Source organism: Raphanus sativus, unplaced genomic scaffold, assembly GCF_000801105.2.
Source record: "Raphanus sativus cultivar WK10039 unplaced genomic scaffold, ASM80110v3 Scaffold2030, whole genome shotgun sequence".
Taxonomy (NCBI): Eukaryota; Viridiplantae; Streptophyta; class Magnoliopsida; order Brassicales; family Brassicaceae; genus Raphanus; species Raphanus sativus.
This window is the reverse complement of record NW_026617339.1, coordinates 1-17,809: the sequence shown is the minus strand read 5'-3', so window position 1 is coordinate 17,809 and position 17,809 is coordinate 1. Positions and strand designations below refer to the sequence as shown.

At 35.1% G+C, this 17,809-nt stretch overlaps 4 protein-coding genes across 6 annotated transcripts; all 4 read left to right on the top strand.

The window, feature by feature from the left end:
• The first annotated feature begins 6,615 nt into the window (after positions 1-6,615).
• LOC108830559 (imidazoleglycerol-phosphate dehydratase 1, chloroplastic) lies at positions 6,616-8,765 on the top strand. Of its 3 annotated transcripts, none has more exons than XM_018604159.2 (8): positions 6,616-6,988; positions 7,060-7,181; positions 7,266-7,370; positions 7,462-7,554; positions 7,656-7,730; positions 7,808-7,870; positions 7,950-8,059; positions 8,423-8,765. In XM_018604159.2, the coding sequence occupies exons 1-8, from the start codon at positions 6,763-6,765 to the stop codon at positions 8,547-8,549; spliced, it is 921 nt and encodes a 306-aa protein (XP_018459661.1). In that variant the 5' UTR covers positions 6,616-6,762; the 3' UTR covers positions 8,550-8,765. The 3 variants fall into 3 exon arrangements, with proteins under 3 accessions (XP_018459661.1, XP_018459663.1, XP_018459662.1); XM_018604161.2 differs by having other exon boundaries at positions 6,622-6,988; positions 8,281-8,765; XM_018604160.2 differs by having other exon boundaries at positions 6,627-6,988; positions 8,303-8,765.
• Positions 8,766-10,614: 1,849 nt separating this feature from the next.
• LOC130505128 (glutathione S-transferase T3-like) lies at positions 10,615-11,891 on the top strand. The gene is made up of 2 exons (XM_056999720.1): positions 10,615-11,494; positions 11,803-11,891. Exons 1-2 carry the CDS (start codon positions 10,615-10,617, stop codon positions 11,889-11,891), a joined length of 969 nt encoding a protein of 322 aa, XP_056855700.1.
• Positions 11,892-12,074: 183 nt separating this feature from the next.
• On the top strand, positions 12,075-13,507 carry LOC108830571 (protein ALP1-like). The gene has a single exon (XM_018604172.2). The coding sequence runs from the start codon at positions 12,130-12,132 to the stop codon at positions 13,447-13,449; it is 1,320 nt and encodes a 439-aa protein (XP_018459674.1). The 5' UTR covers positions 12,075-12,129; the 3' UTR covers positions 13,450-13,507.
• A 2,125-nt stretch (positions 13,508-15,632) lies between these two features.
• LOC130505129 (FRIGIDA-like protein 4a) lies at positions 15,633-17,798 on the top strand. Its single transcript, XM_056999721.1, has 3 exons — positions 15,633-16,642; positions 16,845-17,005; positions 17,084-17,798. Exons 1-3 carry the CDS (start codon positions 15,736-15,738, stop codon positions 17,606-17,608), a joined length of 1,593 nt encoding a protein of 530 aa, XP_056855701.1. The 5' UTR covers positions 15,633-15,735; the 3' UTR covers positions 17,609-17,798.
• Positions 17,799-17,809: the final 11 nt, after the last annotated feature.

Sequence of the window (17,809 nt, the reverse complement as noted above, 5' to 3'; positions counted from 1 at the left end):
ATGTTCTGTGGTCTATACTCGTGGAGTCTCACCCACACACTTTGCAAACCAAACAATAGAAACCATTCATAGATGCGTAATTCTAGTTTTGGTTTTAGAGAGTTCATATATGGAATGTTCATGCTCAAGGACGAAACCAAGGAGAAACTTATTAGCGACATGATTTATATATGTTTTCTCTCACTTGTACATAATATTAAAAATACACATAGATCTCTTTCCATAAGGTTCATGTTCTACCTCGCAACTATATATATATATATATATATATATATATATATATGTTCAGTTCAAAAAAAAACTATATATATTATATATATATATATATATGTATGTACGGTTCTCTTTTGAGGTCGTATATATACACTTAATATCAGTTCAGTAGACAGTTTGCATTATTAGGAAAGAATAATAATTTAGATATGAGCAAAGATATGCTTTTTTATAATTGGTAGACATAAAAAGCTAAAGGTTGATGGGGAAAAGGAGAGTGAATAGAAGAAGATGAATTGTCGTGAAGATTGTTGGGTTGTGTCGGTTGGTTGTTGACGTTAATTGGACTTTGCAAAGTTGCGGTTCACTTCATTTTGCATTTCTTATTCGTTTATAAATGCTAAACGTAGAATCAGCGTTCTTTAGTGAGAAAAAAGTTGAGCACAAGCCAAACAGAATGTTATGAATTATAATTTCTTAGGCTGATAACCAAATGAAACCAGACCTTTCTTCTGGCATATGGTCGCCACATTAATCGTCGAAGGTGCGGATTACATCGATTAAAATATTCATTCCAGTGCCTAGAATATCCATGGTTCGAGAATTTCTTAAAATTGCCGTAGCTGACATCGTTTTCATTAAAGACAATGCAGCGAAAGCAAAGATTTCATATGTTTCGTATTAACTGTCATTTTAACATTTTTTTGTTACACAAAAATATTATTTTATAATTCAATATAAACTATATTTATTTTCAGCTGAAATTATGTCTAACAGCATTGATTTTATAAATAGTTTTTTTTAATCTCAAATACTATTAATTAAAAGTATAATTAATATATTTTCGTCAATTTCTTAATCTACGTGAAAAGTATCAAAGTGATACTTGTATAGAAACGGAGAGAGTACAATTTAGTACACGAGAGAAAATCCACTTCTAAAACATAAATACTTCACACATATAATGATGCGACAATAGCAATTAGATCTAAGTGAGACATAACTAATATTCCTTATATTTCACAATGTAAGTAGTTTAGACTAAAATCACTAATAGTAAAAAATTACTTAAAAAATATTTAGTTAATAGATTTAACCAATTATAAAAAGCTGACATTATTTGATTATCTATACTATATCTAATAAATATATAAATTACCTAAATATGGGGAAATTGAAACAAAAAAAAATCCGTTAAACTACTTACAATAACAAAACAATCAGAAATGGAGGGAGAGTAATTTTAGGGCTGGGCAAAAAATCCGAACCCGAAAAAACCGAACCGAATCCGATCCGAAAAAGTAGCACCGAACCCGAACCGAAATTGATTAAATATCCGAACGGGTTCAAAATTTCGGTATTTAAAGAACCGAAACCGAACCCGATCCGAACCGAAGTATTTTGGGTACCCGAACGTATCCGAAATAAATTTATATACTTAAATATATACATTATTTTATATATAATGTATATTAAAATATTAAAAATATATAAGATACCTTTAAGTTTTCCAAAATACTCGAAAAATATATGCAAATAGTCAAAAGTAAATGTTTAAAATAGCTAAAGTATACTGAAAACACCAAAATAGTTAAATATCTATTGATTATTTATCCAAATATTCAAAGAAAAACCAATTTATATGTTAAATTAAGGTATTTTGACATATATGTTATGAAAATTTATATGTGATATATTATCTTTCTTATAGATTTTGAAAATTTAAAGTATATAATGAATTTTGAAAATTTAAAACATTTTAAATGGGTTATCCGAACCCAAACCGAACCCGCAAAGATCCGAACCGAACCCGAACCGAAATTTAGAAATATCCGAATGGGGCTGAAATCTTTGACCCCGAAAACCCGAAACCCGAATGGACTGAACCGAAACCCGAATGGGTACCCGAATGCCCAGTCCTAAGTAATATGGTACAGTTTTCTTGATTGCACCAAAAACGAGTATGCTTTGGAAGGATGCGTAAAATATATTAGTGGGAGTTAGATTTATATAGAGTTTGTTGATTGTAAAAGTTGAGAAATTTATTAAATTTGGAAATAGTTGTAGAAAATTTTATTCATTGTGAAAATCTATGAAAATAAACTGTTATAATGATTTTAAGAATCTAAGGGATATAACTAGTATTCTCAAAATCTTGTTTAATGAATTAATTCAAGAATACAACCCCCAATAACACTAACTTTAATAAATTTATGGAATCTTTAAAATCTAAACTTTTTGAATAATAAAAAGTTCTATGTAGAATTATAAAATCCTCAAACCAATAACACTTGATTCTAGTAAGAATGAGAGAATCTATAAACCAATAACACTAGATTCTAGATTCTAAGAATTTTAACAATCCTTCTAAATCATACTCCCACTAACACCTTCATGTTTATAGCTGTAACATTAAGATATAGTCGGTATAAGAGATCGATGTTTGCTCGCCAGTGGAACATTTTAATTATATATTATCTATCTTCTAAACTTTTTTGTTTAATCTTAACTTATAAGGACAACTATTTGATATTCATTCCTACCAAAATATAAAAAGTGAAATACGGTCGCGCGAAAGTACTCCATACTTCCATGCTCCACATGCAACTAGTTGATCTTCACGCTGGATGTAGACCAATATCTTTCTCAAACTTCAGAAGGAAAATGAGATACGGAGTCCATATACAAATACTAGATGAGCTTCATTTTTTTTTTGTTCACGACCGACTAATTTCATTAAATTAAACTAAACCGGAACCTGTATGGTATCCTGATTTAGGCAAAAGTCTACAAGGATCTTCTTTGCTACAGAGTCTTCGAAGACTAAACGTTCTCTACGACAAAATCTAAAGGAAACAGAGACAAAGAAATCAGAAAGAAGATAGATATCAGCTATGATGCCATGTAGATCAGAGAAGCTCGATCCTTCAGCAATCGTTGTCACCAGTTGAAGGGAGTCAGTTTCAAAGAGTACACTTCTCATTTGATGGGCAATTGCATGCTTTATTGCTGCGCGTACTGCTAGTTCTTCAGCCACGAGGGACGAAATCACAAACGCTGATGGTTGGGTATGAGAGCTAATTCTCTCACTTTGATTTTGGTAGAAGCTCCAAGCGAGTCCAGCCGCTTGATGTTCCTGTGCGTACTACTAGATGAGCTTCATAATTCATTGAAATAAAAAGGAAAAATGAGATACGGAGTCCATATACAAATACTAGATGAGCCTGATAATCCATTGAAATAAAATGATACATATTATCAATGTTATAACCACGAGGTAGTGGTTTGCAAATTTTGGTGAGGTAAGCGATCCGGATTTGAAAGCACCCCACTACATTTTAATTTGTGGCCACACGGATATAACCATATTTTAGACCTTATTTAAACATCTGGATTATGAATCTATTTATAAACAACAAGATTTTTTTAAAGATTAGTCCGAACAATTTTATGGACATGAAATATCCCTAAAGCTATTAAAAAAATTATTGTTATGTATTAGATGTATATATGTTCGACCAAATTGAAAACTTTCTGTATATCCATATTTTTAATTTTTATCTATGGAAGACATCTCTAAATTTTAGAACTATGGTATTGTCGGTTGTTCACCTCTTTTCTTTATGGTCAACAATTTAGGAAAAAGCTTTTTATTAGATAATTCTAGTTTACATTTAATAAGAAAAATACATAATTTTATAAATAATTTAGTTTCTAACACAGTTCTTTTGCATTTTTTCGCTCTTCAAGAAATTTAATACTTAATAAAATAGATTTATGTGATTTTTCGATAAAATTATGATTACATATATCATTTCTTAAAAAAGAAACTAAATAAAGTATATGTGCTTGAGAACACATGATGAATTTTGCACTTGGATCCATGTACGGATCTAGAGTTGCTCTCTCCTGGATAGATTATTAAAATGCTTCACGGTTTCATTGTTTTCTCTGTTGGAAGCTCACTGAGGTGTTGATTGTTTCCGATTTCTAGGATGGTTTTTGGTTTTTGATTCTCAAAAATTATTTTATCGTCCAATCAAGACTCTAATAAAATTGATTCCCTAAAATTTAAGAAAATTACTTTTTCAGAAACAAAATCTTTTTGCCAATCAACATTTTAACAAAATGGATTTCCTACAAAATAGGGAAACTAGTTTTGGGTGTCGTAGTCAAATTTTCAATGAAAAACCAAAATCCATGTTTTTGAAGTTTCTAGAAAACGTACGACTACTTCATACTTTATTATCTTTATTAATATAAATAAATATAATATATTAACACTAGTTAAAGTCTATACTTTCTCTCTACGTAGTTTTGTCTTAACTATTATACATATTCTAAGATTTGTATTTTTAGTAAAATATATTTTTGAAAAAAAGAAATTTAAAGAAATTAAAATATCTTAGTACACTATAATGATAAAATATAAACTTCAACATACTTTATTAATCGTTTTCACAGCTTTAAAATAAACCATCATATTTATGTAAAGCAAATAAATACAGCAAAATTAAAATATAAAATAATCAAAAACAAAATTGAAAATCACTCATAATTCAAATAAATAAATTTAAAATTTCATCAAAAATATTCATTGATCTAGAATATCCTTTTGAAAATATTACAATAATTTATAAACAACAAGCATCAATTCTAAGCAAAAACATGAAAATGAAAAATAAAATCTGAAAGCCATTTATTTTAATGTATTAACTATTTTCAGATTTTAGCAATGGAATATTTTGATTTATTTTAACGTATCTCTTAAATATTTATTGATATGTTTACTGTACTATTTGAAAATAAAGACAATTAGTATTTAGAAAACTAAAAAGCTACAGCAAAATGAAAAACCAAAACAAAAAACTAAAAACCAAAACCAAAATATGAAAATCAAAAGCCAGAATCTAAACATTAAAAACCAAAATCTAAAATCTAAAAACCAAAAATTGAAACTAAAATCTAGTAAAACAACCACCACTTCAGTGTTATGTATTTGTTTGCTGGCAATACAAAGGCTGGCGATCCTGCTTGAAGAGTAGTAGTATTTTGGATTCATATGTCCATTTTTGTTTTGTTTTCAATCATAATAGTAATTTCAACTGAAACTGAAGCTTTTTGAGTAATTCTAATCAAAAGGATAAAAACAGTTTGAGGACATTCTGCTTGGTTTAAAACTCTAAACCAGAGCGATATCAGAAATCTTTTCCTAGTCCGGTTTGTTTTTTCTAGACTGAAATGTGATCCTTCGTTGGTATATCGAATCAAAAAGTTTTTATATTTTAAGAGGTTGATTGTTTACATATTTTAAATTAGCTTTTGTTTTTTTCGAAAAAACTAAATTTTAGACAATCAGTTTTTAAAGAAATAGATTTCGTACAATTTAAGGAAACTGATTTTTCAAATAACTGTCATTTTATAAAAAAAAAACTAATAAAATCCAAGTTTTCTTGGTTTTTCATAATTAACATTGTTTTCTTTTTTATTTTTTATTTTTTTTGTTATATTTATGCATTAATATAGGAAAATAAATAAAATGCTTACTACTTCGGTCATTTTTTAAACAACCACACAAAATAATTTATATTACGAACATTCTTTTAAATTTTTCAATAAAATTAAGTTAATTACTTAAATTTACTTTTAGGAAAGTTTTCATGTTTCATTGATAATCTATTGGTATTATTTCCTATAAAAAGTATTTTTAGTAACTTTTAAGTTTGGTTTTAAAAGTAAGAAATTAAATTATAAATTCGTTTTTTAAATAGCACTAAATAATATCAGTAATTAAATTTTAAGAAAATAAATTCAGAAATCTAATTTTTTGTTTTACTAAAATTTAGATTTTTGTTATCAAATTTCTGCATTTTATGGGATTCACAATAATTTGTATTTTGTTTTGTGTTTTTGCAGTTGTTTTCTGAACACTTTGTTTTTATTTAAAATACTTTTTCAAAAATAAGTTTATATGTGTTTTGATGATTGGATTTTATAATTTACTTTTTCAGAATAAACATTTTATTTTTAGGATAAACATATTATTTTCAGAATAAATATAATATTTTATACAAAATATTATATTAATTTTAAACGTAAAAAGAAAAAGAACTAATAGTCAAAATTCTAACAACCATTCATGATTTTTAAAAAAAATATACTACGAAATCAAAAATTAAAAGTTAAAAACTAAAAACCAAAAACTAGAAACTAAGAAAACAACTATCACAAAATCTTCCTGTTTCAAATTCTAGTTTGACCTTGTGCAGGTTTCACTGGAACTACTGGAGCGGTTCAAGTAAATGAAATTGAGATTGCATAATATGATTTTTTTTTTTTCATTATCTCAGTTGCTTAACTGAATTTCTAATGGATTTGCATCTGTAATTATATGTGTACACGTCACACGAATGATCGGTTCTATTGTACCGGTCCGATCGATTGACAATCCAATGCCAAACTCGAAGCGCCGTCGTTTTGGCCGTTTCGAACAAGAAAGTAGTGGTCGTCTGGTCCCTCTCTCTCTCTTGTTCCTTCCGCTGCAAATAAATGGAACTGTCTCCTGCGTCCGCCATGTTCAGTCACTCCTCCCCCGCTCAGCTTCTGAGACCTAAGCTCGGGTTTACGGTTTCTCTTCCTCTGAGAGCATCGATCGTTTCTTCTTCTTCTTCGCGTCCCCGATTCTTGCGGATGGAAACTCAATCTCAGCCTCCTCAATCTATCTCCTCCGCTTCTTCACCCACCAACAACGTTTCTTCTCTCTCTATCCAATCAGGTTAGTTTTGAGATGGAGTCTCACATTAAGTTTTGTTTTTTTTTATGTTGATTGGGTGATGAGATGAGCAGCACGAGTTGGAGAAGTGAAGAGAGTAACAAAGGAGACGAATGTGTCAGTGAAGATCAATTTGGATGGAACTGGAATTGCAGACAGTTCCACTGGAATCCCTTTCCTTGACCACATGCTGGATGTAAAAAGTGTTTTTTTTTTGCCTTTTTTCCAGTAACATCTATTTGGTTTTGTGATTGGTGTTTGTGTATTCTTGGTTAAGCAGCAACTTGCTTCACACGGCTTGTTTGATGTGCACGTCAGAGCTACCGGTGATGTTCACATCGATGACCATCACACTAATGAAGATGTTGCTCTTGCCATTGGAACTGTGAGTGTTTTTACTTACTTACTTACTGTCTCTTTTGTTCACGGTTATTTATTAGACCTATGAGCAAACATGCTGTTGTTGAAAACTGTAGGCTCTGTTAAAGGCACTTGGTGAGCGTAAAGGGATTAATCGGTTTGGTGACTTCACAGCTCCTCTAGATGAAGCCCTTATTCATGTTTCCCTGGTAAAAATGATTGCATCTGTGTGTTTTTAATCCTCTCATTACTGGATTTATATATCTCAGACTTGCTTATAAATGAAACAAAAAAAAAACACATTTTGCAGGATTTGTCTGGTAGACCATATCTTGGTTACAACTTGGAGATTCCAACACAGAGAGTTGGGAACTATGACACTCAGGTTCTTCATTTCGTTCTATTTTAGTAATTTCTTTAGTTGTTTTAGTTATAAATTATGTAAACCCTTTTCATGTGTAGTTGGTGGAGCATTTTTTCCAGTCATTGGTGAATACTTCCGGTATGACACTTCACATCCGTCAGGTAATCCAACGGGTGTACATGAATCTCTTATGTAATCTGCTTGGCAACCTTTTGAAGATAGTCGTTTGTTACAAAACAGCTTGCTGGTAAAAACTCGCATCACATAATAGAGGCGACATTTAAGGCCTTTGCCAGGGCTCTAAGACAAGCAACGGAGAATGATCCTCGCCGTGGTGGGACCATACCAAGGTTTGACCTTTCTTCTTATCCTCCATCCATCACATTCTTGTTATAGACACACACACACACACTTTTTGCTAAATAAAATAATATATCATAAAGAATGCAAGAATCATTGATTCAAAAAATCTCTTATGTGAAAACAAGAAAGAATGATCCCATTCATATCTCGGTTTAGAAACATATATACTCTTTGTTGTCCTTGATGAAGGGTTGTTTATATTGTTTAGGTGTGTGTGATTGCTTTTGCAGTTCAAAAGGAGTCTTGTCACGGTCCTGAGAGCTAAACAATATAAACAACCCTTTTAGATAAACAATTGGTAAACTCCCCATTATTGTTGTCCTTGATGAAGGGTTGTTTATATTGTTTAGGTGTGTGTTCAAAAGGAGTCTTGTCTTGATGAAGGGTTGTTTATATTGTTTAGAGTTTACCAATTCGATCACAAAGAAAAGCTCTCAGATTTACTCTTTTTTTTTCTTTTTGTCATCGAATTGGTAAAACAAAAACAAGGATGTTGCCAAAATGTCAAGAAGAAGAAGTGAATTACAGTGAAGATCACACACACTTGGGTTCCATCTATAACAAGAGTCAAGAGAGATGTTCTGTATTTCTTTTAAGCATTGCTGTATCAAACTCTAAAAACTTACTGCAAGGAAGGACTTATCGAGTAATTTGCTAGAATAAGTAATCAAAACGCCTGTCTTTTAATCCTTATATGGGTAGTCAACGGCAAAACGTATTGCATCTCATTTGTTTTGATCTTTGTTCCACATCATAATAGTTGTTTCTGGTTATCTATCGACTCAAGTTATTAGTCCATTCCTTTTTTTGCAGGCTTATTTTTAGTATTAGCACAATGGTAGTTTTTTTTTGGAAGTTATTTAAAATTAGGGTGCTAATATTCAATGTTATTTTGTTATTCCTTTTTTGTTTTTCTTTGAGAATGGCTGAATACTTTGAGAAGAAGAACCGTGGGGCGCAGAAGTTGGGCCGGGTTTACAACCCAATCACTCATCGACAGGTGACAAATGAAGGGTCCTTTATGGTTATCTCGCAACCACAAGAGACTTGGACAAAGAAGAACACCACAATCGATAGAGCTTTATAGAACTCACATGATAAAGTTGAATTACAGTTCTCTTACTAAAGGTACACTTTGGATGCCTATTGAATCAGTCATAAGCCCAAAAACTCTCAAGGAGAAAGCAAAGGTTTTAGCTTTTTTTTCGTTTTAGATGAATGAATTTTTGGTTTTCTTGATCCCTTGATTCAGTAATCATATTGCATACAGAGTAATATGGTGTGGATTGATATATTCGAGTTGCTGCTTAATTAACTACATCCTTGCAAGTAAATTGTGATGTAGGCTGGATGCTTTTGATGTCTCTATTGATTCTTTTATTTTCTTCTTGCTCGTTGAGCTTTAGCCAGCTAATAAAATGTATCATCTATACATATTACAATCCTTCTGATCAGAAAAAAAATAAACATATTATTATAGGGTTATCTTAAAGTATTTCTTAAGGTTATTTTAATTTAAAAAAAAAGATCAAAACACCTTTTAGCATAAACTTGTCGCTTAATTAAAATAAGGAGAAGTTGTATCTTGAGGGCACGTGTTCTTTGTTAATTGGAGAGAGGAGAGGTTCTGTGCGGCGTCGTTTCATCTAATCTCATTCTTCCTTCTCGTCTTCCTTCTCTCTTCCTTCTCTCCTCTCCTCGGCGAGACGAAAGACGATTGTTGATCATCTCGGTGAATCTCCTCAACGACACGGTGTCTCTGTCGGTGGCTCATCTCGATAAAGGAGAACGGCGTCTCCTCTAGCGGTTCGTCTCATCGGCCAACGAAAACGCGGAGATTTCTCTCATGGTGGCTCTCGGAGACGAAGAGACATCGGTGACTGTTTCTGCTCTGGATGATCGAAAGGTAAAGATGAGTTTTAGTTGTTAAAATTGTTTCAAATTTTTATATATTTCATTCATGCATGTATTAGATTGAATCGTGAACAAGCCTCTGATTTGTTTTAATTTTTTTTTTGTGTATTTGTCTGTTGAGATGGATGATCAAGAGGCGTTCAGTGGCGAAACCTTTTTCTTTGTCAGACAGAACCGATCAAGCTTTTCACAAAGGTAATCTTTGCTCTGTTTAATCTTTTGCTCTAGTTGTTTTAATCTTTGTAATGTTTTATTCTTTGCTCTGTTTAATTTGATAAACCATGGCGATTGTTGTTAATCTTTTTCTTGTTTGAAAAGAATTTAGTGAAGCTCTGTTTGGTTTGCTCTGTTTGGTTTGCTAATAAGGTAGTTGTGTGGTAGGTTTTAGTAATAAATATTATGGTTAGAGTTAATTGAATGGTTTGTATGAAGAATGGTTGTAGTGATGAATGCTTGTAGGTAAATGCTTGTAGGTAAATGTCCACTCGGTTGTGATCAATGCTAAGTGTGATGTCAAACACGGTTATAAACCGTGTTCTTCTCTTCTTTCTTCTCCTCTGTTTCTTCTTCTTCATTCATCTTCTTTCTTCTCCTCTGTGACCTCCTTCTCTTTCTTCTTCTCTCCTCTATGGCTTACTTTCCATCTTCTGGAACCATTAGCTTTGGTGAACTACTTAGTTCACAAACACAAACTGTTTCGTTTGGAAACATCCCATCTCTAGGTAGTCTAGGAACCGAAGCTTCTCACAAACCACAACACGTTGATGGAGACACTGCTGCTGCACGAAAAGAACGAAGGAAATGGAGCCAAGGGGATGACATTGTTCTCATCAGCGCGTGGTTGAACACGAGCAAAGATGCTGTGGTGGGCAACGAGCAGAAAGCAGGGACCTTTTGGGACCGAGTTACTGCATACTATACGGCAAGTCCTCACTCTGCTGGCAGCTTGGCGAGAAAGACGGGTGACTGCAAGCAGCGTTGGCACAAGATCAATGATTTTGTGTCCAAGTTCTGTGGATCATACGCAGCAGCTACAAGAGAGAAAAGCTCCGGCCAAAATGAGGTTGATGTTCTCAAAAAAGCACATCAAATTTTCTTGATCAATCACAAGAAGAAGTTTACTCTTGAACACGCATGGAGGGAGCTGCGGTATGACCAGAAGTGGTGTGAGCTTAGTCACAACGATGACAAGAAGAATAAGAGGAAGAATGAGGAAGACGCGGATTCAGTTCCCTCTGAAGCAAGTGGAAGCAAGCGTCCACCGGGTGTGAAGGCTGCAAAGGCAGCGCTCAAGAACAAGGCTGTGGTGCATGAGATTGTGGATGTTGAGAAGTATGAGAGGATGTGGACAATCAAAGAGAAGGATTTGGCTGCCAAACAGAAGGATTTAGCCGCCAAAGAACATTTGTCTAAGATGAATATGCTTGAGAATCTCCTTGGAAGAAAAGAGCCCTTAGCTGATTACGAAGAAGTCCTCAAGAAGAAGCTTATCAGTCAATTGTTCTCTAGTTAGTTTCTGTTTATCAATCAAGTGTTTCGGTTTAACTTTGCAGTTATGTTTCTGTTTCTGTTATTTTGTGTTCTCTGTTTCTGTTGTTGTGTTATTTGTCTATGTGTTTTTGTTTATCAATCAAGGCCCTTGTGTCTTTGTGTTTCACGTTTATCAATCAAGTGTTGCTGTTCTTGGTGTTTTTTCTTTGTCTTTGTGTTTGTGGTTATAAAACACGTTGTCTTTGTGTTTGTAATGCAGGTGAGAAAGTACACAGAGATGTCACGAGAGTGTCCTTGAGTTCTTGTCTTTTTGTTTGAAATGCAGGTGAGAGAGGACACAGAGATGTCACGAGAGTGGAGAGTGGTCACAAGAGTGTCCTTGAGTTCAGAGTGTCATCGTATTGTTGTATTTGAGTGTCAAATATCACGAGTGTATATCAGAGTGTCACAACATTTGTCTTTTTGTTATCATGAGATATGTATTGTTTTGTATTGTTGTTTTGTATTGTTGTCTTTTTGTTTCACGAGAGAAACATAAATAAGCTTGTATTATTTCTATAAATTGTAGTCATTCTCTTTCATTCTCATCACAAACACTCTTCATTCTCTCTATTCTCTCAACTTTTCATTCTCATCACAAACACTCTATCTCATGGCATCTTCTTCTCATAACGAAGACTTCGATAAGCCTTTCGATGAAGCTTTCGATCAGTATTTTGATCACCATTTCGATCAAGCATTTGAGAGTTTGTATAAAAATTACGGTGATCAAGAAGAAGTGAAGAAAACAAGAAAAAAAAGAATTGTTATCGAACGAAATCGCGAAGAAGGCCATCTACGGTTATGGAACGATTATTTCAGTGACAGTCCTACATATCAGGAAAATCAATTTCGAAGAAGATTTAGAATGAACAAGTCCTTGTTCATGCGTATTGTTGACCGCCTCTCCAATGATGTTCAATACTTTCGTCAAACGGAAGATGTTACCGGAAGAAGTGGTCTCTCTACACTTCAAAAGTGTACAGCAGCAATTCGTGTATTGGCATATGGTTCTGCCCTTGATGCGGTCGACGAATACATCAGGCTCGCTGCAAGCACGGCTCGATTATGTGTAGAAAATTTTGTGGAAGCAATAATAGATTTGTTCGGCGATCAGTATCTAAGGAGACCAACACAAGATGATCTTCAACGTCTACTTCATCAAGGAGAGATTCGTGGATTTCCCGGTATGATAGGAAGCATTGATTGTATGCATTGGGAGTGGAAGAATTGTCCCACCACTTGGAAAGGACAATTTTCTCGTGGTTCGAGAAAACCAACAATCGTTCTAGAGGCGGTTGCTGATTATGATCTCTGGATATGGCATGCGTTTTTTGGACTTCCAGGTACATTAAATGATATCAATGTTCTTGATCGCTCACCTGTTTTCGATGACATCATATATGGCCAAGCTCCACAAGTGAATTTTTCGGTGAACGGAAATCCTTATTCAATGGCTTACTATCTCACCGATGGTATTTATCCTAAATGGGCAACTTTTATCCAATCTATAAAACTTCCTCAAGGGCCGAAAGCAGCTTTATTTGCTAATAAGCAAGAAGCTGTCCGAAAAGATGTCGAGCGTGCGTTCGGAGTCTTACAAGCACGATTTGCCATTGTCAAAAATCCAGCACGTTGTTGGGACATAGTCAAGATTGGGAAGATTATGAGAGCATGTATCATACTCCATAATATGATAGTAGAAAACGAACGAGTTGATGGCACTCAACACGACCTCTCGGGTTTCCAACAAGGAGAAGACGACGGAAGTTCAAGTGTCAATGACGACTTTTCCATAGATAGCCCTCCAAATATCGCCGATGAAGATAGTGTTCGAATAAGTATTCTTGATAAAAAAGCACATCAACGACTAAAACGTGATTTGGTTGAACATATATGGCGTAAATTTGGACGTGATCAACACAACAACTAAACGTGGATGCCGCTTTTACTAATCTTTATTTTCAGGTTTTTATGTTGTTATTTTAAAATCTATGTTTGAAATGTTTTATGTTTAACTTTGTTTAATTTAATAAATAAATTTATCTTTTTTAAAAAAAAATTTATATATATTATTTTTTATTGTTAAGAACTTTAATTAAAGAAACTACCTATAAAATGATAATACTTAAGTGTATCTTAATAATGTATCTTAGCTAAATGATAATAATTAAGAAATCATTATGGCCCACTTAAGATACAATTAGTGTATCTACCTATAAACATGCTCTTATAATCCTATCGCTTTTTTTTTTTTTTATCAAAAAACATATTATAATCCTTCTTCTTTGCTAAAATGAAGAAAGAAAGAGACGAACCACCTATCAATATGTGGGTGTTGAACCAAACAATAGTGTCTTAGTGCCTTTTGTATAAAGAATTTGACATTGAGTTAGTTTTCATCCTGCTTTGTACTTGTGATTGGAAACAACAGCTGTGATGCTTTAGCAAAAAAAAAAAAAACAACAGCTGTGATGCTAACTAGGTAATAATTTCTTCTTTGTTTTAAATTTTTATGAATTAATTGGGATGAAATTAAAAAGCAGACAAGAAGAAGCCATGTACCATGTGGGTGGTTTTGGCCACTAGAATATATGAATCTTGTTTCTCTTTTTCACTTTATCTATGTCTCTGTTTAATTGACAAGTTAGGTATGAAAGGGGTTTAATGGTTTTTCACTCTACTGTTGTGTGCTAATTTCATCTAATCCGTTGAATCATAGTGCCTCTGACCAAACTTGCTTTCCTGTATTCACTAGTCGACTATATTCACGATATCTTACGTGCATTAGAAGATATTTCTCTAAGAAATGTACATGTATACTATGTTAATGACAAATGATACACCTCAATAACGTTATTATATATCAAAATCTGTATCGATTAATATTTTTATTTTCACCATCTGATTAATTGTGTTATTTTAAGGTTGCCGATACTAAATGTTGTTTAACGTGTACATAGGATCATAGTGTGCCCACTGCCCACCATCATGACAAGTAGCAGGATATACATAGATAGGACAAAGTACTTTGTGTAGTGGGTAAGAGTTTAAATGCATATGATATTTTAACATACTAACGAAAACATATATAAAAGGGCTCGAAATTATGCAATGTCTTTATCATGTTACTATAAGATTAGCTAGACCAATGTCAAGTCAGTGCATGGATTTAAATCATTAGTCCTTTTGAATTTGATTTCTCCCTTTTAAAAATTTCAAAATTTTCTCCTTGCTTTTTCTGTAAAGCAAACGGCGGTTAATTTGTAACCGTCCATTGTGGACTCACTGAATTAGATTGAATTGTTCGCCGTCAATTTCAGTTTTCATCTCATACTAATTGTGTTTAGTCAATGTAATCTGTATAATTAAATGATAATATTATTATCAAAAGGAGGAAAGAGTAAGGATGTTTCAATAATGGATTATATGTCATTGTCTCGTTTTACATTTTGCACATATCCACAGAAAAAGTTTAGCATACGTCAATTCTAAGTATCTTTAATAATTCGACCTCAAATTACTTTTTATCCTATGCTTCTGTTTGATATCACAAGCAAAATTAGCAAACTAGTAAAAGTTATTAGTGTAAAAAAAAACATGTAATGAGTCGAGTCCTCTTCGTGGCTTGCTTAATTATCACGTTTTCGAAGACATAAATATTCGGTCCAAGTATTATCACGCGTGACTGATTCATTTACAGCCTTTTTAAAGATCATCTTCACAAACACATGTGTTCTTCTTACATTATACAACGGAAAATTTTAAAAACATAAACAATATTTTTTGGTAATACTTTATAGTCTATTTAGTATTTTTAACCGGCAATGCTTCACTGGTTTCCGACTCAACGCATGTGGTGGTCAGTGGGAGTGGCCCACGTATCTCTTTCACCTTTAAATTTTTGTTTTCTTTAAGCGATCTATACGATAAAGCGGAAGCTTAGGATACTTATTACCACCACCCCAAACACGCCCTTATCACACGTCATCATCACCCTCTCGTTCACAATAACCTGCGCATCCCTGGCGCATTCTAGACAGGACCAATACGTGTCGCTCTTTTGACTTATCCACGTCATCGAAACTCGTCTTTTTTGCCATTTCTAGGGTTTTCTCCAATCTCACTCCCAAAAAACACTTTCGTCTCTCTCTCAACGGTTTGTTCTCTCTTCTCTCGATTTGAGTTTCGAAGTTCGTTAAGCTTCACACGCCGTTCGATGGGGTCGGTCTCCGATCCAGGCGAGTTGACCGAGTTAGCTCAGCCGAGTTTCGAGGAGTTTCAGAAGCAGACGTCGCTGATGACGAGCTGCACGCTTCTGTGGAAAGAGCTCTCCGATCACTTCACCACGCTCGAGGAGAATCTGATGAAGAAATCGGAGGCGCTTAAGGGGATGATCGAGGCACTGGACAGCCAGACTCAGACCTCTCTCGAGTCGCTGAAGCGCAGGGAGGCTACGATCGAGCGGAGCGTGGAGATCGTCGCCGGGAAAGTCGGGGAGCGAGCTCGAGCTGCTCTTGAGTCGCTCGAGAAAGCTAGAGACGGCGGAGGTTACGGAGAGGTTGACGATGACGAGGAAGGGCTTCTCTCTGCTTTGAAGTCTCTGTGTTTGAAGATGGACGCGAGGGGGTTCTGGAGCTTCGTGACGGCGAGGAAGAAGGAGCTAGAGGGGCTAAGGTCGAAGATCCCGGCGGCGTTGGGGGATTGTGTGGATCCGGCGATGCTGGTGCTCGAGGCGATCTCCGAGGTGTTTCCGGTGGATAAGAGGGGCTCTGGGGAGAAGATGAGTAATGATTTCGGGTGGGCTTGTGTGGTGATTCTCGAGAGCTTGGCGCCTGTGATTGTTGATCCTGTGATGGGGAAGGCGAGGCTGCTTGTTACGCCGAGCGTTGAGGCGAAAGCTAAGGAGATTGCGGAGACGTGGAAGGCGGGGTTGGAGGAGAGAGGAGGGAGGGTGGAGAATGTGAAGACACCTGATGTGCATACGTTTCTTCAGCATGTTGTGACGTTTGGGATTGTTAAGAGTGAGGATCTTGGTCTGTATAGGAAGCTTGTCGTTGGATCCGCGTGGCGTAAACAGATGCCGAAGCTTGCTGTTTTAGTTGGTTTGGGTGATCAAATGCCTGGTAAGCTTTAAAGCTCCTTTCTTCTCATGATATTGCATGATTTGTTGTGAAGTCTGAGACTTTAGTAGACTTAAGGTGTGTGTTTATATGTAAGGCAGATTAGAAACTGATCATAAGCTGTGGTGTGAAGTTCAACTTCAAGTCTTTTTAATATATCTTGAGGTTATGAATGATGGTTTTGAGTTGTTATTGCTTTGCACAGACATGATTGAAGAGTTAATCAGCAGGGGGCAACAGCTTGATGCTGTTCATTTCACTTATGAAGTTGGCCTTGTGGATAAGTTCCCTCCCGTTCCTTTACTCAAAGCCTATCTAAGGGACGCAAAGAAGACAGAAGACTCCAGCAATACCGGCCGAGCTTCGGTAATCTACTCATTTTACCTTACAGCTTGAACATCTTTCATTCTTTGACTTTAACATTTATTATCTTTGTTATGTTAGCATCTTGTGGCGCGCAAGGAGCAATCAGCTCTCAAGGCAGTCTTGAAATGCATAGAAGAGTACAAACTCGAGGAAGAGTTCCCTCCAGAGAACCTCAAGAAGCGGTTGGAACAGCTAGAGAAGACCAAAACCGAGAAGAGGAAACCAGCAGCTGTACCGGCGAACAAGAGAACCAGAGCCAGCTACAACGGTCCAATGCCACCAGCGAAAGCCGGGCGTATCACAAACGCATACGTCTCTTCCTTCCCGTTCATCAGATCACCCTCTCACTCCCCTCAGTACGCTTCACCTGCAGCATCTTACCCATCCCCACCTACCACTGTCTACAGCAACAGGAGCCCACCATATCCATACTCCCCTGAGCTTATCCCCGCCTCATACCAAGCCTCACCTATGGGTTACCCAGCGTACAACGGTTATTGCAACGGCCCTGTTCCAGCTCCAGCTCCAGCTCCTCCGGTTTACCACCCGCACTACCCTCAGCAGCACCACCAACACGCCCACCATCAGCAAGCTTACTACTGAACTTAGACAGTGTGTGTGATGACAAATCAAGAAGGAAAGAATGGTAATAACCAACAACCACTGATACTGTGACAACTACTCTGTATCTGCATCTTTGTCTCTTTCTACGTTGTCGTTTTGTCTGTTGTAATATTTTCGAAGCCTAACTCTGTTTTAGTAAGTTAGCTATCTTCCTGTTGTGTGTTAAAAACATCGGGCTCT

What these genes read in the sequence shown, in the direction of transcription:
- LOC130505128 (XM_056999720.1), top strand. Translation starts at nt 10,615, where the DNA reads ATGGCTTACTTTCCATCTTCTGGAACCATTAGCTTTGGTGAACTACTT. An exon ending in TATCAGTCAATTGTTCTCTA is followed by an intron (nt 11,495 to 11,802) that starts GTTAGTTTCTGT and finishes TTTGAAATGCAG; the next exon opens with GTGAGAGAGGACACAGAGAT.
- LOC108830559 (XM_018604159.2), top strand. Translation starts at nt 6,763, where the DNA reads ATGGAACTGTCTCCTGCGTCCGCCATGTTCAGTCACTCCTCCCCCGCT. An exon ending in CCCTTATTCATGTTTCCCTG is followed by an intron (nt 7,555 to 7,655) that starts GTAAAAATGATT and finishes CACATTTTGCAG; the next exon opens with GATTTGTCTGGTAGACCATA. An exon ending in CGTGGTGGGACCATACCAAG is followed by an intron (nt 8,060 to 8,422) that starts GTTTGACCTTTC and finishes TATATTGTTTAG; the next exon opens with GTGTGTGTTCAAAAGGAGTC.
- LOC130505129 (XM_056999721.1), top strand. Translation starts at nt 15,736, where the DNA reads ATGGGGTCGGTCTCCGATCCAGGCGAGTTGACCGAGTTAGCTCAGCCG. An exon ending in TTTGGGTGATCAAATGCCTG is followed by an intron (nt 16,643 to 16,844) that starts GTAAGCTTTAAA and finishes TGCTTTGCACAG; the next exon opens with ACATGATTGAAGAGTTAATC. An exon ending in GCAATACCGGCCGAGCTTCG is followed by an intron (nt 17,006 to 17,083) that starts GTAATCTACTCA and finishes TTGTTATGTTAG; the next exon opens with CATCTTGTGGCGCGCAAGGA.
- LOC108830571 (XM_018604172.2), top strand. Translation starts at nt 12,130, where the DNA reads ATGGCATCTTCTTCTCATAACGAAGACTTCGATAAGCCTTTCGATGAA.